General features: G+C 39.5%; 1 protein-coding gene across 3 annotated transcripts; it reads right to left on the reverse strand.

Annotated features, from left to right (window-relative positions):
- On the reverse strand, nt 1-24,162 carry LOC149029242 (uncharacterized). 3 transcript variants are annotated; one of them, XM_089141256.1, is made up of 3 exons: nt 23,928-24,162; nt 20,402-23,786; nt 1-666 (listed from the first exon to the last, which is right to left on the reverse strand). In XM_089141256.1, exon 2 carries the CDS (start codon nt 23,752-23,754, stop codon nt 20,428-20,430), a length of 3,327 nt encoding a protein of 1,108 aa, XP_088997382.1. In that variant the 5' UTR covers nt 23,755-23,786; nt 23,928-24,162; the 3' UTR covers nt 1-666; nt 20,402-20,427. The 3 variants fall into 3 exon arrangements, with proteins under 3 accessions (XP_088997382.1, XP_088997372.1, XP_088997367.1); XM_089141246.1 differs by lacking the exon at nt 1-666 and adding an exon at nt 11,253-14,157; XM_089141241.1 differs by lacking the exon at nt 1-666 and having other exon boundaries at nt 19,548-23,786.
- Between the last annotated feature and the right edge of the window lie 827 nt (nt 24,163-24,989).

The following is a 24,989-nucleotide window of genomic DNA, read 5'->3' on the forward strand; positions in this document are numbered from 1 at the left end:
CAATGGTAAATACCAGTGATTGTTGTGAGTGGTTTATCTCCTCAATTGACCAGGACTTGACCTAGAAGTCAATGACATCAATTCAAATATCAGCCTAAACCTCAAATTTAGTGCGTATTAACTCCCGGATTACCCGGGCAAGCAAAGGGTAGCACTTTGTAAAGTGTGAAAGTGGTGAGGTTTTTAGGAAAGACTAGAATATCTTCTCTCACTGATTGACGTAGGAAATTTTGCTGAACCACGGTAAATTCCTTGAGTGTGTTTTATTTGTGCTCTTCTTTGTGGTTGTGCAACAAACCCCCAACAAGTGGTATGATGAGAAACATGATGTTGGTAGAATGGCTTAATTGATCCGTATGTTCACAAGCCCTTTATTTATAATAACTTGGAAATAACACTATTACATACATACCCCTACTTGGGTAATAGAAATTTACATAAACAAAAACTCTAATAGAGTCAGAACTTATAGTAGGACTCAACCCACACTCCCCCTCAAGTTGAAGCATAGATATTAGTCATGCACAACTTGCCTACAATAGGAAGGAAATCTCCTTCTTTCAAACCCTTAGTGAAGATATATGCCACTTGGTCTCTAGACCTCACAAAAGGCATGCAGATGAGCCCTTGTTCCAGCTTTCCTTTGAATTTATTCACCATCATTCCCTGTAATAACAATATCGTCCACATAAACAATGAGAATTGTGATGTTAGTACTTGACTTCTTGACAAATAGTGTACGATCAGCATTACTTTGTTTGTACCCAATAGAAGTCATTGCCTTCAGGAGGCATCCAAACCAACATCTAGGAGACTGTTTTAACCCATAAACTGACCTTTTGAACCAACAAACTTCCCGCAGTATTGTCATCGGAGAAACCATGTGGAATTTCCATATAAACTTCTTCCTCTAACTCCCCATGTAAGAAGGCATTCTTTACATCTAGTTGGTGCAAGTTCCAGTCTTTGTTCACAGCTACAGGCAACAGAACTCTGACAGTGTTCAACTTTGAGACAGGGGCAAAAGTCTCATGATAATCAATCCCATAAGTCTAGGTAAACCCCTTTGCAACTAGTCTAGCCTTCAACCTGTTGACTGATCCATCCATATTTTGTTTAACCACAAACACCCATTTGCAGCCTATAGGTTTTTTTTCCTGGAGGAAGTGTAATCAGCTCCCAAGTATCATTTTTCTTCATTGCTTGCATTTCCTCTACCATAGTTGCCTTCCATCTCTTATCAGCGTAGGCTTCTTGCCAACTTTTAGGAACAGATACAGATGATAGAGAGGATAAAAAAGCACAGTAGGAGTCAGACAAAGAATTATAAGAAACATATTTAGTTATGGGATGTTGAGTACAAGATCCGACTCCTTTTCTAACAACAATAGGAAGATCAGAAGGAGATACCTCAAGGTGAACAATAGAATCTGATTATGGAGCAGGGAGACGAAGTGGTAACATGTCACATTTCTCCACCTGCTTTGGCCGGTTATAATTCTTCCTCTGATAAGTCTGCACCTCCTTATCCTAGTCAATCTTGTTTTGAAAGACCTCAATAGTGTGCCTCACAGGAGTGGTCTCCCCCTAACTAGGTTCTTCACATGGTTCAGAAAACGGAGGAGGAGAGTTGGAGTCCTCAGGTATACTAGCCAATGTCTCCCCCTGGTCGGAAAACACTTCTTCAACTCCTAAGTTGTGTTGTGGTGGTGTGATGGAAAGGTCTAGAGTTGGAAAAAACACCTCTCCTCTAGGACGCTCCCCATGGAGAGGTGTATAATAAGCGCAAGACTCATTAAAAATTACATCCATGGAGACAATGGTTTTCCTAAAAGGAGGATGATAACATTTGTACCCTTTCTGAGTAGCAGAATACCCCAGAAATATGCAGTGTAGGCTGCAGGGAGCCAGCCTTACTCGGGTGGGTGTGATTCTGGCATAACACACACATCCAAATATCTTTGGGGGAATAGCAAAAGAGGAGACTCCTTGGAGAATCTCATTAGGACATTTAAAATCAAGTATCCTACTGGGCATCCTATTCATAGGTAAGAAGCAGTGAGTATAGCATCACTCCAATATTGGTCAGGGACATTCATAGCAATCATAAGTAAACAGGCTATCTCTAAAAGATGCCGATTTTTCCTTTCGGCAACCCCATTTTGAGCAGCAGTATCAACACAACTGGTCTGGTGTATTATACCAGAGTCAGAGAGATATTTCTGGAATTTACCATCAATATACTCTGTGCCATTTTCACTGCGAAGGATCTTCACAGTGGCATTGAACTGAGTTTGAATCATATTATGAAAATCACGAAAACATCAAAAAACCTCATTTTTTTTTATTTTAAAAGAGAAATCCATGTAGAACAAGAGTGACAATCAATAAAAGTAACAAAATACCTATGGCCAGTAATAGACACTCATCAGCAGGGGCCCTATACATCAGTATGAATTAGCACAAAAGGAATAGATTTTCTATTATAAAGAGACGGTAAATAAGTAGAACGAGTCTGCTTTACAAAAATGCAGGCTTCATAACAAAAAGTCATCCGTTTTATATGAAGAAACTAAATCAGAAAATATTTTCTTAAGAGTTCCTAAAGGGGGGTGACCTAGTCCGGGGGGTGACCTAGTCTACGGTGCCACTGATGAAGGTCTGATATGACCGAATGGACCTGATTAAGAGATGCAATCAGAGTAAAAGTAGAACTTCCAATTGGCTCCAATAGATAAAGTCCATTTTCTAGTTTACCATGTCCAATCTCCTTCCCCGTGACCAGATCCTGGAAGACACAGTAAAAGGGGGGGAAATCACTTTACAATTCAAGGCATGTGTAAGACTACTGATAGAGAGCAAGTTAGTAGAGAAAGAGGGAACGTGTAAAAATTTAAACAAAGAAAGGTGATAGGTCCCTAGTAACACAAGTCTACACTCGACAGGGAAAGTAAATCCCTATATTCTAGGGAAGGAAACGATTGGCAGATTTGAAGAGTCCTATTGTATTCAGGTTACTTTTTAGGATTAGATTGAAGAGTCATATTACATTCAGGTTAGAGTCATATTACATTCAGGTTACTTTTGAAGAGTCCTATTCGAATTCAAGTTACTTTTGAAGAGTCCTATTCGAATTGGGATGATTCTGTTAATTATACTGTAGGAACGTAATTGCTATAAATAGGGGGAAGGAAGAGTAGAAGAGACATGTTTTGAGATATAGAGAAGTTTATGTGAGAGCCATTGCTCTTGGGTAGCCATAGGAATCACCTACTACTGGTAGAATGTATTGTTTCTTATTCAACTTTTATTCAAAGTCCATTTTTTCTTCTTGAGTTATTCCACCTTGTTAAGTAGCCTCGTTCAGGTACCTAACAAAAGGGATGGAGAATGTTGAATGGTGCCTTCTCCAGCAATGGAAGAATAGGAGCCATCAGCAATTCGAACTTTATCTTTTCCAGAAGTTGGGGCATAATGTAAGAAAAAAGAGGATGAACCTGTCATATGATCTGTGGCTCCTGTATCAATGATCCAGGGAGCAGAAACTGAAGAAACATGGAAGCCTATAAAGTTTTACCTGAAGTAGCAAGGTAGGAATTAGTGGAGGAAGCAGTAGTAGAGGCTGTACTGGCAGTAGGAGACTACAAAATACGTCGCAAAGTAGCTAATTCCTCCTGTGAAAAACCAATGTCTGTAGAGGATGTTGTGGAAACCATCTCAAAAAAATTAGCCTTTGGTTTTCCCCTTCTTTGTGCTCTTTTTTGCTCAAAATCAGCAGGTTTCTCATGAAGCTTCCAACAATTGGCCTTGGTATGATATGGTTTGTAACAATGCTCACATTTTATAATCTCCTTAGCAAAATCAAATTTAGTCCTAATAGACTGTAAGGCTGATTTCTCGACAATAGGAGCATAAAGCATGGCTAAACGACGGCTTTCCTCACACTGAATAAGGGCATAAGACTGTTCAAGTGTAGGAAAGGGAGAACGACTTAATACTTGCACTCTGATCTGATTGTACTCCATGTTCAAACTTGCCAAGAAGTCATATACTCGAATCTTATCAATGTGCTTCCTATAAGTAGCCACATCATCTGGATTAATGGGGTGATAATCCCCATAATGATCCAACTCCTACCAAAGAGATCGCAACTCAACATAATAGTGGGCCACAGTCAATTCCTTTTGAGTAGTCTCATAAAGCTTTTTTCAAAGCTCATAAATATGGGCATCATTCCCCAACTGTCCATATGTTTCAGTAAGAGCCCTTCCGATTTGGGTTGCAGTATCAAGTAATAGATATCCAAGACAATATTTGGATTCATAGAATTCAAAAGAAATGACATAATAAGAGATTCATTCAAGATCCATTTATCCTGTAAAACACCTATGGTAGTAGGTTTGATAGTAGTGCTCGTAATGTGTCCAACAAGTCCTCTTCCAACAATAGTCAGGTAAGTAGATCGAGACCAGATCAAATAATTTGTTCCATCAAATCTCACTGAAAGAAGATGAAGAGTGGGGTAATGTTCAGAGCCAGTGGGAGCAGGAGTACCATCAATAGTTGTCATGTTGACAAAATTGTCTACAGTTCTTCAGTCTTCACCCTTTCGAAGTAACAGACACGTCGCAGAATGCAATAGCCGAACAACCCAAACAATTCTAAGGAATGATATGATCCAAAAAATACATATAAGGAACACCGCCTTCTTTCTTTTTTCTTTTTTTAAGGCCCTAAAACTATGAATTTGCAAATAAGACCCTAAGAATATGTAAATTTACAAATTAAGCCCCTGAGACATATATATATATATATAACAAAATATGGTTCAACCTGGTTCAGTCCATGCAATGGGCTAATAGGGTACCAATAGAACCGTAGATAGGGTATTAGAAGCACCGTCACTGGCGATGGAGGGTTTACCTGGATTTATATGATGGAGCGATGCAGTCTCGATGGCGATGGCGATGGCGATGGAGAAATGCTATCTCAATAATGAAAGAAGTGATACAGTCCCGACATTAAAAGAAGCGATGGAGCGATGCAATCTCGCTGGAAGAAGCAAATTGCAGTCTCACTAGAAGAAGCAAGCAGAGTAGATGGACTTTTTTCCTTCCCTTTCTGTTTCTTTGGTTGATGGCGGAAGCAAGGTTGAAGTGAAAGCTCTGTTAGGTGCGATGGGATGTTGCAGATGAAGAAGATGTTCGGTTGCAGCAGTGATGGTACAATTGCAGCGGCGATAGCTTCTGAAGAGATTGGATTGATAGCGGAAGTAGAGGCGATGGCTTCTAGAGAGACATCTCGGCAATGGAGGTAGGTTTTCCTCAACGAGAATTTTTTTCTCTTCTCTTCCCTAATCGAGCTTAGGCTCTGATACCATGTTGAGAAACACGATATTGGTAGAATGGTTCAATTGATCCGTATGATCACAAGCCCTTTATTTATAATAACTTAGAAATAACACTATTACATACATACCCCTAATTGGGTAATATAAATTTACATAAACAAAAACTCTAATAGAGTTGAAATCATGGTAGGACTCAACCCACATGGTATTATAGCAAGGTTAGGTGGATCAACCCCAAAGGTGTGTGAAGATTTAGGAAGGAGAGGATTGATGCAAGAATAACGAAGAAGGCTTCGAGGTTTAAATTGAAGGTACGATTCTCTGGCATTTGCGATAATGGAATTGTTATTTTATTTCCTTTTTTTTCAACTATTCAAATCCTCCAAGTTTGAAGATCAAAGAAGAAGTGTGAGAATGGTGAGGTTTTCAGGAAATAGTGGGATCTCTTTACTCTCTGATTGACGTAGGCAATTTTGCTGAACGACGGTAAATTCCATGAGTTTATTTTGTTTATGCTCCTCTTTGTGGTTGTGCATCTAACCCCAACAAGTGGTATCAGAGCAAAGTCGATGGATCACCACCAAAAGTGTGAAGATTTACGAAGGAGAGGATCGATGCAAGAATAACAAAAGGCTTTAAGGTTTGAATTGAAGGTACGATTCTTTGATATTAGAGATCGTGGAATTGTTATTTTATTTTATTCTTTTTTGTTTTCTAATTATTCGAATCGTCCAAGTTTGATGAGCAAAAACAAAAAGAGGAAGGATCAAAGAAGAAGAAGCAGAAGAAGGAGGAAGGGGGGGGGAAGAAGAAGAAGAAGAAGATAAAAGTGGTCCTATGGCATTTTGAGGTTTGGTTGGTTTTTTGTTGAATTTTTATTTTTTGAGGGGAACATGGAAAGAAGAACCGAGAGGGGGGGGGGGAAGAATTTGGTACAGGGAAAAGCAACAACAACAACAACAACAACAACAACAATAAGCCTTGTCCCAACTAAATGGGGTCGGCTACATGGATTCTTGCCCTCCAATCAGTTCTGTTCAAGGCCATGCTAGATACAAGGCCTAAGCTATACATATCCTTTCTCACCACTTCTCCTAAGGTTATCTTAGGTCTACCCCTAGCTCTTCTAGTTCCTTCAATATGGATTATATCACTTCTCCGAACAGGAGCATTTATAGGTCTCCGTTGAACGTGGCCGTGCCACCTCAAACGACTTTCTCTAAGCTTATCATTTATGGGAGCAACTCCCAGCCCAACTCTAATATGATCGTTTCTTATCTTATCCATACTAGTTTTGCCACTCATCCATCTTAGCATCCTCATTTCTGCTACACTGAGTTTATCTATATGATTCTTTTTAACAGCCCAACACTCTGCACCGTACATCATAGCTGGTCGAACAACGGTCTTATAAAATTTTCCTTTAAGCTTTAATGGAATACGCCGATCACATAAGACCTCGGACGCACCTCTCCACTTCACCCTATTTTAATTCTTTGGGAAACCTCATCTTCCAAATCACCTCTTTTACTTATGATTGAACCTAGGTACTTAAAACAATCACTCTGAGAAATCTCTTTATCGTCAAGTATCACCACCTCATCATCTGGCCGATCATGACTAAAGTTACAAACTAAATATTCTGTCTTCGATCTACTAAGTTTAAAGCCTTTTGATTCCAAAGCTAATCTCCATGATTCTAATTTGGTATTAATCCCCACTTGGGTCTCATCAATCAACACAATATCATCCGCAAAAAGCATACACCAGGGGACCTCATCTTGAATGTCTTTGGTTAATTCATCCATTACCAATGCAAATAGATATGGGCTTAAAGTTGACCCTTGATGTAGCCCAACTGTTATCGGGAATTCATTACTTTGTCCCCCCACTGTTCTAACACTAGTCACCGAACCATCATACATATCCTTAACTATATCTATATATTTACATGCAATACTTCTTTTCTCTAGTACTTGCCAAATTAACGCTCTAGGGACTCTATCATAAGCTTTTTCTAGGTCAATAATTACCATATGAAGATCTTTCCTACATTCTCTATACCTTTCCATAAGTCTCCTAATTAAGTAAATAGCCTCCGTTGTAGATCTTCCTGGCATAAACCCAAATTGGTTCTCCGTAATTGTAGTTAAGTGTCTCAAACGGGTTTCAATTATTCTCTCCCATAATTTCATCGTATGGCTCATCAATTTAATGCCCCTATAGTTATTACAACTTTGAATATCTCCTTTATTTTTGTAAATTGGAACCACAACACTTCTCCTCCAATCATCTGGCATTTTCCCTGTGCTCATAATCTTATTAAACAACTTAGTCAACCAAACTAGTCCATGGGTTCCTAAGCTCTTCCATACTTCAATTGGGATTTCATCAGGACCTTGTGTATTGCCGAGTTTCATCCTCCTTAAAGCTTCTTTTACTTCGGACATCGAAATTCTACGTATATAAGTTCGGACCTTGGTGCCTTGGTGAAAAGTGTAATCGTCCGAAACATAAGTGCTTGAAGAATGCTCATTTAGTAAACTAGAGAAATAGGTTTCCCATCTTTTCTTAATATCCTCCTCACAAACTAATACTTTACCATCTCCATTTTTAATACATCTAACATGGTCAAGATCTCTACTCTTCCTATCCCTCATCTTAGCTATCTTATAAATAGATTTTTCCCCTTCCTTTGTGCCCAATTTATTATACAACTCTTCATATTTCCTTTCCCTTGCTTTTCCCTGCAATTTTCTTAGCTTCATTTCTATCCAACCTATACCTATGAAGATCCTCAACATCTTTAGTTCTTTGCCATGCCTTAAAACTAGCTTTTTTATTCCTAATGGCAACTTGAACCTCACTATCCCACCACCACGTCTCTCTATAAGAATGAGTCTTTCCTTTTGATTCACCTAGAACATCTTTAGCCACCTTCTTAATACACATAGCCATCTCATTCCACATTGCATTGGTATCCCCTTTAAAACCCCATTTTCCTTGTTTGACTACTTCATTAATGAAGGATTTAGAGTACTCTCCTTTCAAATTCCACCATCTTATTCTGGGATAGTTTACCTTGGACCTTTTATGTGTTCTTGGGACTAAGCACATATCCAAGACCACAAGTCTATGTTGTGCAGTTAAGCTTTCCCCCGGTATCACCTTGCAATCCTTGCATAACAATCTATCAGTCCTTCTAGTTAGGAAGAAATCTATTTGGCTTCTATGCTGTCCACTTTTGAAAGTAATTAAATGTTCATCTCTCTTTTTGAAGTATTTAATATAGATAGATCAAAAGCAGTAGCAAAATCCAAAATTGAAATCCCCTCCTCATTCCTTTCTCCAAAACCATATTCTCCATGAACACTCTCATATCCTCTTTGATCTTTTCCAATATGTCCATTTAAATCACCTCCTATGATAATCTTTTCTCCTTGACGAATTCCTTGCATTAATCCATCCATACTTTCCCAAAATTCTAGCTTTAGACTTTCATCTAATCCTACTTGAGGTGCATATGCACAAATTATATTTATGCATTCTTTCTCCATTACCAGCTTGATAGCAATAATCCTATCACCCACTCTTTTAACATCCACCACATCATTTTTTAAATCTTTATCCACTTTTATACCCACTCCATTTTTATTTGTTTTATCCCCAATATACCAAAGTTTAAAGTCATCCAACTCTTTGGCTTTTTTACCCCTCCATCTAGTCTCTTGGATGCAAGCTACATTAATCCTTCTTCTCCTCATAACATCAATCAATTCTAAGCTCTTACCAGTTAAAGATCCTATGTTCCAAGATGCCAATCTAATCCTACGCTTATGGACTAGCTTCTTTACCCGCACTCGTCCACGGCGCGGGAACCCTTGCCTACTTATCACCGCATCCGGGTGCCGATGCGACGCGTCGCTTACAGGGGACGTCCTAGCTAACCCTTACCCACTTATCACTATACCCGGTCCATAGTGTAGCGCGTCGCTTCTTTTGTCGGGGAACGCCCTAGCATAGCTTTTATCATATAAGGTCGAATCCATGAAAAAAGATTTGGCTAGATTTTTTCCGGTGCCGGCTGCCGACTTGACGCACCAACCCTCCTCCTTTACCCGGGCTTGGGACCGGCAGCAAAACACTGGCGGAGTTTTGGTACAGGGAAAAGCAAAAGGAATAAAAAAGGTTCTCCCCCCCCCCAATGTACCATGAAGGTTGTCCTGCACAAGCTTTTATGTAAAGGATTTTGGTATGGGGTAAGGTATTCTAAAGGTTTTTGGGCGTTACGACTTGGTGGAAGCAACGAATTGAGATGCTCTGTTGGTATTAATCTCGTTGGTTCGTACAAAGATCAACATACATGTTATTGAGGTTCATGATAGGTACGAAAGGCACAAATCAAGTAAACATGATGGTAGTGAAGAGTTCAAATTCCTCCATAAAACCTTTCCAATCGTCGCAATGATTTCACCTTATGGCAACAATGAGGGAAGAATATTCTTCTTGGGAAGGGACTGGTAAGGATTTTAGGAAGAAAAAAAAAAGCCAGAGATGATGAAGGAAGATACATGGCAAGAGTTATAGGATCTAGCAAACAATACGATCCATTTATATAATTATATCTTGCAAATAATATTCTTCTTGAGGTCATTGAGTTAGCAAATCCATATGAAGTTTCGACAAAGTTGAAGAGTCCAAGTCATTGACAAATTGATTGTTTTTTAAGAAACAATTGTGTGGCATTCAATTGTCAAAGGAAGTAATGTGACCAAGGTTGAGACGTCCTATAATTGGGCCCAAATCCTAGGCCCAATCCAGAGGTGGCTGAATACCCCAGGGATATTTTGGTCATTTCCAGCCCTTTAGGGCTCAAGATGGGTCTAGTTGAAACCCCCTGAATCCAAGGGTTATGGATCTAAATTTATCTTTTTATCTCGGTTAGTATTTTGTGAGTTATGAAAGACTCTCAACCTAGTTTAAGGTCTTGGGTTGAGTGGCATTTGAATAGGTCATAGGAGTTGTGTTTTGATTAAAGTTTGCTTTGTTGAGTCCTTGGTTATCTTAAATTGGCACATGTGCTTAAGAGTTTTTAATCAAAAGCGAATTCAGCATGTGCTTATTTAAGTTAACTTGAAGTCTAATTAGTAGCATGTGTCTTTTTGTAAATTCCAAATCAAGAGTTAAGGTCCTTAAGTAATTAGATTCCAATTCAAGAGTTTTGGTCAAGCGGTGGGATCCTTGTCTTTTAAGGACTCCCACCCAAGTATTTTATGTAATTTTTCAGTCTTGATTATTGAATAAAGTTAAGGATCATGGTTTCCTAAGTCAAGGGGGCCATGGTGGAATAAGTGATTTTGTTCAAGATCAAGCAATCTTCCATCAATTGCAGCCTTTTTTCTTCATTCCAGCAAGCTAGTAGCAATCAACAAGCAGCCATAGTTGAATCACAGCAGCTCCAAGTAAGTAACCCCTTCCCTCCCCTGCCTTCCTTCTCAATTGCACCCCCTTCCTGCCCGCTTCCCTGTTCTGCGCATAGCAGAATCATCCCTCCAGACCCCCATCCCCTTGCTGTTTCAGACCCCAGACCACCATCCCCACCTTCCTGCAACACTCCCTGGCATTCCACTTTCAATCCCAGCCCCTGCTAGCCCCCCAAACCCTTCCCTCTCTCCCTCTGTTCCCTGTTTCTGGCGGAAATCAGAGAAGCAGAAAAAAATACAGTAAAAGGAAAAAGAAAGGAGAAGAAAGAAAAATTGAAAAATGAAAAGGAAAGAGGAGAAAGAAGAAAAGAAAAGAAAAGAAAGAAGGAAGAAACGAAGAAAAGAAATCAAGAGGAAGAACAACAAAGAGTTCTTTCAAGAACCAATCCATATTTTGATCTTTATCTTGGGTTTTTGTCTTTCCCATTTATTTTTGTTACATGCCATGGAGACAGAAATAATCTAATTTTACATTCCCTCCCAATTACCTACCCATATAAACATCAAACATTCCCTGCTTGTTACAAATATACCTCTCTCTCTCTGCCCCTAAAGACATTGTAAATAAGTCAACAAACTGTTCTCCAACTCGAATATGACAAGTGGAAATCTGTCCTTGTTGAAGCTTCTCCCGAAGAAAATGACAATCAATTTCTATACGCTTTGCATGCTCGTGAAAGACGGGATTTGATGCTATGTGAATAGCAGCCTGATTTTCACACCATTAAGACATAGGAAGCTCATGAGTGAAGCCAAGCTCACCCAAAAATTGTTTGATCCACATAAGTTCACAAGTGACAAGAGCAATGACTCGATATTCTAACTCTGCACTAGACCTAAAGACCACTGTCTGCTTCTTACTTTTCCAAAACACAAGATTTCCTCCAACAAAGACACAATAGCTTGTGGTAGACTATCTATCGATCACTGAACCAACCTAATCTGCATAAAAAAATCCTTCAACTCTCCTATGACCATGATCTTTTTAGAGGAGCCCACGTGCAAGAGCTCTCTTAAAATACCTCAATATGTGCACAATTACAGCCCAATGAGTAGTGTGAGGGCTAGACAAGAATTGACTCACAACACTGACTGGAAAGGCAATGTCAGGTCGAGTCACAACCAAATAGTTTAACTTTCCAACCAAACTTCGATACTTCTCTGAATCGTCAAGGACATCTCCATCTTCAAGCATAAGTTTTATATTTTGATCCATTGGAGTATCCAAAAGCTTTGTGCCAAGCATTCCTATTTCAGATAATAAATCAATCACATGTTTACGTTGGGACATAAAGATTCCCTTCTTAGGCTGGGCCACTTCAATCCCTAAGAAATACTTTAAGTTTTCCCAAATCCTTAATCTGAAACTACTTTTGAAGATAGGCTTTTAATGCATCAATACCAACTGAGTCATCTCCAGTAATAATTATATCATCCAAATACACAACTAAAAATATTCTTCCTGCATTAAACTAACGGTAGAACACTGAGTGATCATTCTCGCATCTAGTCAACCAAACTCTATCACAACTAAAGTAAATCGGCCAAACCATGCACTTGGGGACTGTTTCAGCCCATATAGTGATTCCTTCAAATGACACACCAAGCTAGTCTCCCCTTCAGCAACAAACCTTGGAGGTTGCTCCATATACACTTCCTCATGGACATCCCCATTGAAGAATGCATTCTTCACGTCCAGTTGAAAAAAGGGCCAATGATATGTAGCAGCTAAGGAGATTAGAATCGGAACAGAGGTAAGTTCGCCACGGGAGAAAAAATATCCATATAGTCCACTCCATACACTTGAGCATATCCTTTTGCTACAAGTCTAGCCTTCAATCTAACAAGTGTGCCATCAGGATTGACTTTCACTACAAACACCAAGCAACATCCAATAGTAGCTTTTCCAGGAGGAAAAGGAACAAGGTCCCAAGTATGATTTTCTTCCGGAGCTGCCAACTACTCAGTCATTGCAACCGTCCACCCAAGGCTTGACAAGGCTTTAGACAAAGTCTTAAGAAGAGGGTGAGACTCAATAAAAGATAAACAAGCATGGAAAGTATGGGAAATATCAGCGTATGAAACAAAATTAAAGACATGATACTAAACACAACTCCAAGTGCCTTTATGAAGAGCAATTAGAACATCAAGGTCAAACACTAGAAGGACTTACCACATGATTCACAGGTGGAGGCAATGTTGGATGAGTCGCAGGAGCAGGAGGCTCCACAGATGTTGTTAGACATTGCTGATACACAGCAATGATCTTTGTCTAGACGCACGGAAGTGGTGGCCGAGGTATAGCAGGAGAAGAAATAATAAAAGGGAGATCCACATCCATAAAAGGCATATACACAAGGTTAAAGGAATAAGGAACAGACTCAAAAAATGAAACATCAGCAGTAATAAAATATTTTCAAAGTTCAAAGGAGTAACAACGATATCCCTTCTGAGTATGGGGGTACCCAACAAATCATACACTTAAAAGGCTTTTGGATCAAGTTTAGACAGTCAAGGTCGGTGATCCCTAATAAAACAAACATTTCCAAAGACACAAGGAGGCAACCCATGCAAAGGTCGACTAGGAAACAATAGGTAATACGGGATGCCACCTTTCAAAACAAATGAGGGCATTCGGTTGATAAGGTGACAAGCCATCAGGACAGCATAAGCCCAAAAGGGTTTGGAGACCTACATCTCAAACAATAAAGAGTGGGCAACTTCCATTAAGTGGCAATTCTTCCGTTCTACCACACCATTTTGTTGTGGAGTGTCGACATTAGATGATTGGTGAAGAGTACTATATGATGTTATAAATGTATTAAAGGGAGAGGAAAAGTATTCTTTTGCATTGTCACTTCGAAGAATTTTAACCATTAACCCAAACTGCATGCGAATCTCAGTCACAAAATCATATAAGATATTAAACAGTTCAAAACGATTTCTCATTAAATATAACCAAGTAACTCTAGAATAATCATCCATAGAAGTAATAAAATACTGAAAGCCTAAAGTCCAAACGATAGGACATGGTCCCCACACATCAAAATGAACAAGAGAAAAAGGTTTGTCTACACTATTATTAACTCGAAGGAGATAGCTTACATGATGAAGCTTCCCAAACTAACATACTCACCAGGTAAAGAAGAAATGGAACTAAATTGTATATCCAAAATTTTTGAAGTTTTATTGAAGGATGGCCTAGATGGCAGTGAATTTGGTGAAGGGTAGACGTGCTCGAGCAAGCAATCAATGGAAAATCCTCAACAAGTACAGCCCTCCCGACTCACAACCTCTACCAATCATCCTCTTCATTGTAAGATCCTGAAACACGCTAATAGCTCAGAAAGAAAGTCACTAAACAATTATATGTGGTGGTTAATTTATAAACAGACAATAAGAAAATTGAGGGTGAGGTTGATTGTTCCTATACCTTTAACATTGGCCTAGGAACCATCAGGGAGGTTGACAATGGAAGATGATGGGGAAAAGGATGAAAAATTACCTAAAACACCATTCATATGATCGGACGCCCCTAAGTCAATGATCCAAGGACGTGAGGTAGAAACATATGTTGTAGCATTACTTATCGAAGCAAAGGTGCCAGTGGGGGTTGGAGTCTAAAGTGCCTAGAACTAGATGAAGCAAACATATTCTTCATTAGTCATTTTCACAATCTTCCCTTCTAGTAGTGGAGTGGCAGTAATGGATGTCTCTAATGATACAATGTTAGCAACCTGAAGTGGCTTGCCATAAAGTTTCCAACAAAATCTCTGTATATGTCCCTGTTTTCCACCGATGACAAGTCTTGACATTCCCAGGAGCTTCATTGGATCCTTGAGTATTGAGGTTCTTACCTGACCCTCCATTCCCATGGTCATGAGTACCTGACCCACCACCAAAGCCACGGTTTGGAGTAAAAGAAACTAATGCAGAATTGAAGGTGGAACTAGACTCTTGTGTGTTTTCTTGGGATACCTTAAGTACACGAGAAAATGTTTCAAACAAAGGGTACCTTATCTCCTCCTAAAATTTGTGCTCAACTGATTCAAATTCTCTCCCAAGTCCTCCCAAAAATCCTGTGACTACAAGTTGTTCCCACTAATTTTGCATCTCGACAACATCCAATAAGATGGGTATAACGGAATTTAACTCTTCATACATTTTCTTGTAGTCTGCAAAATATTGTGTCATAGGTTTGCCCTTCCTATCAGCCCTATAGAATTCGTGTGAGACCTAATAAATACAAGAAAGATTATTCTGGCCAGAATATAATATATTTAAGTAGTTCCATAAATCCTTCATTGTGTCATTATGTGTAACTGAGTCAACAATATTTCTCTCCATAGAGTTCAACATCTGCCCTAAAATTTGGGCATCTACAGTCTTCCATGTATCATTCCCAATGGACTTAGTAAGATGGTCTTGTTGGTCACGACCAGTCAACATAACCTAGACTATCTTTTTCCACTAATACAAATTGATAGCCTTTCAAGATTTTGTTCAGAAATAAGATGGGATGTGGATGTCATGATTTCAGTAATCTCAGGTTCAGACATAATGATCTAATTTTCCTTGCAACCCATGAATTGAATAAAGATAACCTAGAAATTGGACCATAGTTTGAATCAGAAGTTAATACAAGACCAAACCAAAAACCAGTTCAGATTTAAACCAGAAAAATTGAACCAAAACTAACATATAATCTTGGTGATCCATCCTAGGTGGGCTCCCCTAAAATTGGGCCCAAAAACCAGACCCAACAAGGCATTCAAATCAAAACTAGCCGAATACCCCAGGAGAAACTCATTTTCCAAGCCCTCTTTTTGGGCTGAATATGGATCTTGATAAAATGTCCTCGATCCAAGGTTCAGGGATCTATCTTTATTTATCTGTTTAAGCCAGTAGTTTAAGAGTTATAGTCCATTTCAATCAGGGTTGAGTTGTTAGGATAGGGTTCCTTAATTTTAGGAACCTTATCTTAAAGTAGTTCTATTTTAGTCAAGCCATAGTTTGGTTTAAAATTTGCTTATTGAGTCACAAATAAGTGTCTGTAAGAGATTCCAATCCAAGGGTTGGAATCTCATAGTACTTTGATCCTTTTTTTTAAATATTGATACAGTCCAGTTTGAATTGTAATTAGATTTCATATGTGAAGAGATCCCAGTTTGAGTCAGAGTCTTTAATTTTAGGCTACAAATAGCCTCTTTCTGCATTGTAATTCTAAGTTTTGACTTAATGAAAATTATGAGCTGAAAAAAGACTTAAGAGGAGTTGTGTGATCCTTGGGAGGATGACCTGTGGCTGGGGTAAACTAGTTTTTCTTCTAGTTCCAGCACTCAAGCGACATTTACAGCCTCCCATTCTCAACATACGAGTAAGTTCTGTCCTTTTCCCATCCCCTGCAGTTTCAGCCCTTCCGCTGGCACTCAAGAGCCTTCCCCCCTTCTCCTTCTTCTTCCCACGTTGTCAGATCCCACCCCACCTAGCACTTCCTCATTCCAGCCCCAAAACACCTCATTATACCCTTCCTAGAGTCACCCAAGCCTATAAAACCAAATCCTAATCTCTGTTTTCCCAAACCAGCCTTCTGTCTTGAGTTTTGGAATTTTCTGCACTTCATCTTCTCCAAGGAAGTTGCAGAATTTTGCAGAATTCCAGAATTATATAAATACCTAAAACCAGTCTCACCTTGTGCAATTAACTTCTGAATTACATAAGAGTGCCAATCACAGATCTGGACTACGAGACAGCAATTCAATTCCCCCAAACCCTAGCCTAAACAAATCCCAGTCACATTAGGGTTCGAAATTCCAGTTGAATAATTAGTTTTTAACAACTTCAGGTCAGAATTAACAGCATTATTGGTCTCTAAAGCCTATGCGGAAACACCTAAAGTCCTTAATTGTAAGCTGGTTCTACCTTAAAAGATCCTGAAATCTAACCCTAAACCCTGGGTTACATCACTTGAACCATCAAACCAGATTAAAACGAAATCAGACCGGAGTCCCAATGAAGCAAACCAAAAATAACATGTATCTTGAACAAATCATTGTTTCCTTAGGTTTCAAAAATCAGAGGTAGGAGACGATGGTGGACGTTCAGATGGGAGATGCACAGCATGGAAAACACTAGATTCAAACACTAGATGCAATCGAGACTCTCAATCGATCCTACCAGCAGATTTACTTCCAAGAACCAATCGATTTCACCCAGCAGATTCAGATCTCAAAGAAAAAAACCTGTTGTGAAAGTGCAGAAACAGGTTCTCACCTAAACACACAGTTGTGCATCTCTCCTTTCATCAACAAACGAAGCTTGATAGCTTCTTCACCTCATCAATTCTTCAACATACAAGAAGATGCCTCTGCAGTCGAGACCTAAAGGGCTCTCAATTTGCAGCGATGGATCACCAATATGTGCAGGTATGTGTATGAACCATAGAATAAAATTCCATCGAAACTTGTGAAATTTCCACCGAAATTTCTCATTTTGGGAACCCTAAAAGGCCAAAACGAAAAACTATGGGACCGAAAAAATCCCAAGTTTCAATCGAAACCGTCAAAATTTTGTCGAAACTTGTCGAAATCTATCGAAACCTGGTTCAACCCAGCTAAACGGCCGGTTCACGAGGAAAAAAATTCCCAAATTTCGTGGGAAACATGGGAAATTTCGTGAAAACTTAGGAAATTTCGTGGAAACCAGGAAAATTTCATGGAAACTTGGGAAATTTTGTGGAAACCTAGGATTTTTTCTTGCAAGTTTCGTAGCTTTCCCATATTTTCAATTTTTAATGTTTCTTTCATGTTCCTCAAATACCCCCTCCATCTGGACTTCCCTATCCAAATTGCGTATTCTCTCAGATTGGTTATTTTAGGCATGTTGATGACCAAACTAATAAAGTTACAATTGTCGATTACCTTGACAACCATAGGCATAAAATGTCATGGGATGTCTATGTTCGTTGGTTAGAGGAGAGGATGTAACAGGCATAGTATTACTTAGCTCACAGGATGGATCCACCAAGGCACTCCTCTTGGCACTGAGTTGTACTTTTCTTTTGTTGTCAGTTACTTTGTATTTGATGTTTTGAAGTTATAAATTATATATTGAATGTTATGTACTTAAGTATTTAAGTTTATAATGTACTTTTTGGACAACTCTACATTGATGTTATGTACATTAAATGACATATTTACATTGACTTTTTTAGCAAAATACAGCCAATGTGTTCTTTATACTATAATTAGCTTAAATGCAGAGAAACTTCATGTCGAAACTTCCACAAAAAAGTCTCAAGTTTCCTCAAAATTTCCCAATTTCCCACCTAGGTTTCCCATTTTCACCTAGTCGAAACTTGAGTTTCCCTCAAACTTTTTTCTATGCTTTCACTCCTCTCCTTTACAGTCGAGTTGCTTTCGCTCCTAGCAGCTTGCTTTTTGGCCGCTTGCAAAGAAAGCCCCTAACCTAGGTTGGGCTAACGCGCCCCTATAAACCTCAATAGCCTTGAATCGACAGCCTTCTAGATCACCTAGGACTCTGATACCATGTAAATTATGGTATAAATGTAGAGAGAGGCAGATTGTGATGAAGAAAAGAGTTGCAGAAAATAGAGGAAAGAAGAAGAAGATTGAGACTGAGAGGAGCCTCAATCGATTGAGGAACTCCACAAAAATAACTTTTATATTCATGGTATAGTTTCCTAATTACAATTATCTTCAAAAATAAATAAAGAAGAATCCAACATGGACAAAAAAACGATAATGCCTTGCTCGAGACTTAGCACCTAGCCCCAAGTCTTGATCCCTACTTTTGTTTCCCAAGCTCCCAAAATACACTCTAACAACCCACAGGGATAGTTCTAAGGTTTTGATATGGGTTTGGGGAAGGTTTTTGGTTTTAACAATTACCAAGATAGGGTGGTTTTGGGTTGATTAGGGTACTAGGAAGGGCATGGGGAAAACTCAATTAACAAAACCTAGACAGGTTGAGAGAAATTGGGGTAAAAAAAAGTAAATTAGGGTAATAATAAAATGGGATGGGATTGGAAAAAAGGTTCAAATTTGGGGAATTTAGGGTTATGGGAAGCTTGCGGCTAAATGGAAATAGCGATCTAATGATTATTGCCCAATCTTGCCGTCTTTCTTTCTTCTTTTCTTTTCTTTTCTTCTTTCTCTCTCTTTTCATTCCTTTCTTTTTTACTTCTTGATTGTGCAAGAGAGTGAAGGGGCTATTTCTTGGTTTCTAGTGGAGGAGAGGGATGGGACCAATGATCGAAGGGTTTGGCTGTCCTAAGAAGGGGCTAGGAATCTAATCTTAAACTGGGGAGTGGGACAGCAAGGGTTCTTGGGTTTCTAGCACAGAATTCTTGTGAAAAAAAGTGCCGCAAGATTGAGAGAGAGATGAGGGGGAATGGCTGAGGGCTTAGGGCTAGGGATCGGAGAGGGGAATGACTTGCTTTTCTTGCAGAGGAAGTGATCTACGATCAGGGAATGGTGTAGCAGAAACAGAAGTAAAGATTGAGGAAAGGAGCTTCTTTGACAACGGCAGTCCCCTTCAAAAGGTAGTGCAGATCCTCTCCACGCAATTGCCCGTCCTCCCCTCCCCCCACCCTCATACATGGGCCTGCCCGTCTATAGCCCATCCTCAAAAGGGCAGGCTTGTGTCAGACCCACTGCGAGGGTGGGAGGATGGGTGGACAGCCCATCTGGGTGGAGAGGATCTAGGCTCTTCAAAAGGACCCTACTCAATGCCTCCTTGGCTGTCAATTCTCTGAGATTGTCACTGATCAAAACTATCTGTTACAGCAGTGGGCTTTGAATTTATAGCCATTACACTAATCTCCCGAAAAGACTCAATACAAAGAGTCCCAACTTTAGACTGATCTTGGACTCCTACTTAAGACTCCACAACTAGTAACTGAAATAAGACTCAATGAGGATTCCTTAAATAAAGCAAGAATCCAACTAAATAAATAAAACAAACAAAATTGAATGCAAAGACCAAAATGCCCCTGGGGGTTTGCACAAAGGCCTAGCGGCTCTAGGGCCTATTGAAGCTTGTTGGGGGCCTGCAATCACTAGGGTTTTTGAGAATCTAGGGTTTCTAGGGTTTGGATTGGGGCTACAGTTAGATAGAGTGTAATTGTTGGTAAGGAGGCTAATCCTAAAATGGTTTAGGGCTTGACAGTAAACCAAATCACTGTGACATCCTCCTAAATCCTAATAAGTTTATAACCTTACCAACCTCGTTGATTTAGAAAAGACAGGCGGCAAGTTCTTTGTTTAGGTAAGTATAGCTAAATCCATATAGACCATCATGGTAGCACATTTCTACCAATCTCCCAAGAACATCCCATTGAAAACCTAATTTACCACGAACCACTACATTTTACCACCTCTTATGGGCAAACATCCAAATCAGAAATAAAGAAGCAAATTCAAGACATTTTATGCTAAAAACATAACTCGATATATTTCAAATATAACAAAAGTGAGCCACATATATGTCCTAAAGGCAAACTAAGTAATTGACAGTTGAAAGCAAATTGAGAAAAGTAATCACATACTCCATCAAGACAAGGATGCAAAATATTCAGTAAAGCCTCCCACTGCACTCAGCAGAACCACAATAACATTTCTTCTCCTTTACATTGCCTTCAGCATCAAAAACTTGCCCTATTGTATAATTGTAGTGGTAGGTTAGCTCCTTCAAGGGAGGAATGTTCTCAGCAGCAAAAAGCATGATGTGGGGCATTCTCTTGTCATCATGGTCGTAAAGAACATTTTGTGCATAGAGATTTGGAGAACAACTGTGGTTGATGAATCTTCCAACACTCCCATACTGAGCTGCATCAATGGTGTAGCCCGCATCCTCAACAACTTCACAAGAACTTGGTTGCAGATCAGGCATTACACTCGTGAGTCCCTCCCATAGAGTATGATCATTATAGTTATTTCCAATATCAAAAAGATACTCATCATTACCAGTTCTTTTCTCAGCCTCTTGATCCTGAAGCAGTTCTCCTGTATACTCACACACGAAACTTCCAGATGGGATGGATGTCATGGATCTGACACCCCACCCCCTCCAATTAGTTTTGAAAACCTCCAGCTGAAATTTGATTCCATGCTGACTGACTCTATTACAGCAAGAAGGAGGGCACCTGCAAGAAGGACCACACTCATAAACAAGAGGCTTCGCTTCCACAATGGCCCCATTGTGGTTGAACCGGATCTCCCCTCCATTCTTGGCTGCACAAGAACATATCTTGGGATCTAAGCAACCATTGGTGCAATCACATCCCTGAGGAGAGACAGGATTGTACCAGTCAGGATATTTCATCTTAGTAATGTAAGTGAATGGCTGAGGTTTCTCATCATCAATTGTGTTTACAGCTCCAACGAGCATCTTCTCTTTCCCTTGAGAAATATCAATTACACAGAGGCCCTCTCTAACTTTGGATTTCCTTGACTTTGTCAGCTCTTTCCAAGCAAGCTCCGGCTGGCCGGAAATTCTTTTCAACTTAAATTTAAAGATTGAAGTACCATAAGAGCTTGATTCTGTCCAACAATCCTCCACTATGTAAAGCCCATCATAGGTGTATGTCATGGTTATCTTACCGTTGGGATTCACAGAATCAGAACTACTCATGTCCTTAAATCCACGGGTGACCCTCACAACAGTTCCAGCATCCATACTGTTCTTGAGTGCAAGGTTTCCTCCTCTAAGTTTTTGATCTTCAGCTTGCCTTAGCTTCTTCCCACTCATCGGCCTTCCCCCTTGACCAGTATAAATCAAAACATCAGAATTGTCCATGTCATCAGGATAACCACCGGAGGCTATAACACTTGTTGCAAGAAGTCTTCCATCTTTGTTCACCGTTTCTATGCCACTCTGAAAAGGTCCATGAAGACCAACCATGGCAAGCTCAACTCTATATTGAAATTCATCACCAACTTCAACCCCAGACACAGGACCTATGAATTTCTCTGTGTTAACCCATTTGTTTGCGTTCTTGAGAATACTTGAAGCATGTATGTCTATCCGCCTAATAGCTTTTGCTGGACCTTTTGGGTGTGTTTCCTCTCCATGTAAGAATTTCCGGAAGATTACCTGGAAGAGACGTAGGGTTTCCCTGACTTTTTCTCGGGTAACTTTAGCACCATCTCCTATACCCCTTGAAATATGATGAACAAACGGAATAGGGCTCACTTCAAATTTTGGTGGTTTTTTATCCAACACAACATTTCCATACTCTTGATCACGCTCATTTGGAACAAAATGACCCAGACCATAATAAGAATCCAGTTCGATAGAGGAAGCCTGCTTTCCTTTAGAATTTTCTCCCCTGTTTTCTGCTTCAGCTCTGTTGGATTTGAAAATGGTTGCAGTTCTTTTGTGTACCACGACAGCGAGTTTTTGTTTCTTTGCTTTGCTTCTTGCCTTGCGAATTGTTGGGTTAGATGTTACACATGTTTTTCCTTTTCTCCATGGACAGAATGGTTCGGCCATCAAAGCTAGTACAGCGTCCTTAGCGGAAGGCTCGAAAGAAACAATTTCCATTCTACGAGATTGATTAATATCACCTACTTCAACTTTAATTTCATAGTCTCTTTTGGGGGTCTTGTCTCTGCTACTCTTCACTTCCTCAACAAGTTTTGCACTTTGAAATCTTGCCTCTTTAATAGCTCCATCACTGTCTAACTGAGAATGAGAGTCTAATCGGAACAAATTAGTCTTCGTTGGAGAAGTTGTTCTTACCTGAACTCGTTCAGCCATTTTAAAACCTTTTACAGATTTAGCTCCGACATCGTAACCAATTTCTCTGGTAACCTTCCCTTTGAATCTATCACTGGGAGAACCACCTTCACTAATTTTGTCATTTGTTTGGATTGCATAATCCCCGCTCGAAGTATGAGAATTCCTCCCACAACCTTGAGGGAAATCTCGGATAACCAGAGCTCTCTTCCGAGAAATTTTAAGAGTCAGACGGCGCTGTACGGCATCTTCAACGATAGTCAGCAACCGTTGCGGTCGATTTGAGACCTTTGACACATCTGATGGCTTCGCTAGAACAGAACTTTCCGGCGACACCAATCCAGTGGCACTCTTGTGTTGAGGTTCTAAAGTTTTGGACAACTCAGTTAGTTCTAACCGGCCTGAATGTACAGGCAACACGGTTGCTTCGGAGTCGACATTTGCGGTTCCTGTCACTTCCATCTCATGCTTCACAACATCAGAATCCAGAGCTGGGGATATACGGGCTAATGTTGCATGCTCCAGAAGCTTCATCATTTCAAGCTCTTCCACCTGATCATCGGAACTAGTCGCCTCAGCATCCGGAGCTAGGGACTTGGAAGAGCCTGTCTCACACTCCATTTCAAGCTCTTTCACCCTACCTGAAGTTCCTAAAGGCTTCGCAGTCTCAGAATCTGAAGCCAGGGACTTGGAAGACCCAGTTTCACACTCCACAGCTTTCACTGTTTCAAGCTCTTCCACTTTCCCAGCATCGGAATCCAGATCTTGAGATATTGATGTTACAAGTGGTGAAAGCGATTCCAGCTTACCTGAAGCTTCAGTCGTCTCAGAAGTTCGAGCATTTGACGATTCTGACTCTAGAAATCCGCCAAAACTTTCAGAATCCTCGAAAGGTTCAAGTTCAACCATAGCTCCATTCTCTTCGGCAACTTTGGGTTTTCCATCTCCTTCCTTCAAAACCTCATTCATCCTCTCTGAAATTCTTCCAAAATCCCTAGGGAAATCACGATTCACACCCACCTTCCTCCGCTTAAACTTAAGAGAACCACCACCGGCACAGTCATCCTCCAACGAGCGTCTCTTCAACTTCTCACCAGTTGCAACACCACTGATCAGCATAGCCATCCTTACCGATCCTGCAGAGCTCTCAACTTCCGCCATCCCAATCCAGCAGCAAAAAAACTTAGAAATAACTGCGCAAGAAAAAATGAGACGCAGAACACAGATCAAATCAGTAAGAGTTAAAACCTTAAATCCATAGAAGATCTGAAAGATTTAAACCAGAAAAGAAAGAAAAATTAATACTGAACCATGCATTTTGTAATTTATCTTACATGAACAAGAGAACCAAAACCACAAGAAACAGATGATCCGTAACAGATACCATTTCCATCCTCTGAATGATAACTGAGCTCTTAAGCAAACCAACAGAAATTTTCGTTTTTCCTAGGAGACTCGTCGGAGTAAGTGCAAAGAAACAACAAACAAGAACGAATAGCAGAGAAAGAGTAAAGAATAGAAGAACATATTGCTCTCTTCGCGGGTAATACTCTCTGGAGGGTGGAAGCGTGGAACTTAGAAAAGCTGATGATACACTGTAATTTTCATAACAAGTCTTATTTAGAAGAATTTCTATCGTCCGTTGATATGGTATTCATATACTATATTCCAGAGATGGGTTAGCCCCATTATGCCCACTTTTAATTCTTATAACAATTTCTCTTTTTCTTTTTTTTTTTTTCCTGACATGTGTCTAAACATCACATCAAATGGTTGAAATTCATTTATAAATCACATCAAAGAGTTGTGAATAAATTTAAAAAAAAAAATGATTTAACTTGGAAATAAACTTCAACCTTTTGATGTAATGTTGAGACCAATGTCACACAACTACAAATAAATAAATTAGAAATGAACAGGATATTAGTCTCATAAAGAGACGACGTGAAAACTTTTGTTTTTCACTTCTTGGTTTAAAGCAATTTTATGTTTATCTAAAGAAAAAAAAGGTTTAAAGCAACTTTATTGAATAGTATGGCAAGAAGCAAAGAGAGAGTCGGTCGATTTATGTTTTTCTTTTTGTGGTTGAAAGACCCCCCTCGTCTTCGTGTCAAGGTTTAAAGTATTCCACGACAAGTACTAATGTATTCTTATTAAAGGGATAATTACTATTGTCCCCCTATACTATAGCTTAATTACTAATTTACCCCCTGTACTTTTTGAAATTACTAATTCAATCTTCAACTTTGCTTGTAATTACTATTGTCCCCCTACTGTTAAACTCCGTTAGTTAAATGATGATATGGCACATTTTATTTATTTAAAAATCCCAAATTAACCCTATAGTCTTATATTATTTAATTACACTTTATATTAAATTACATTACTATCCTAAG

The sequence above is a fragment of the Hakea prostrata genome, chromosome 1 (assembly GCF_041222555.1).
Source record: "Hakea prostrata isolate BN-2017 chromosome 1, UWA_Hpros_2, whole genome shotgun sequence".
In the NCBI taxonomy this organism is placed as follows: domain Eukaryota; kingdom Viridiplantae; phylum Streptophyta; class Magnoliopsida; order Proteales; family Proteaceae; genus Hakea; species Hakea prostrata.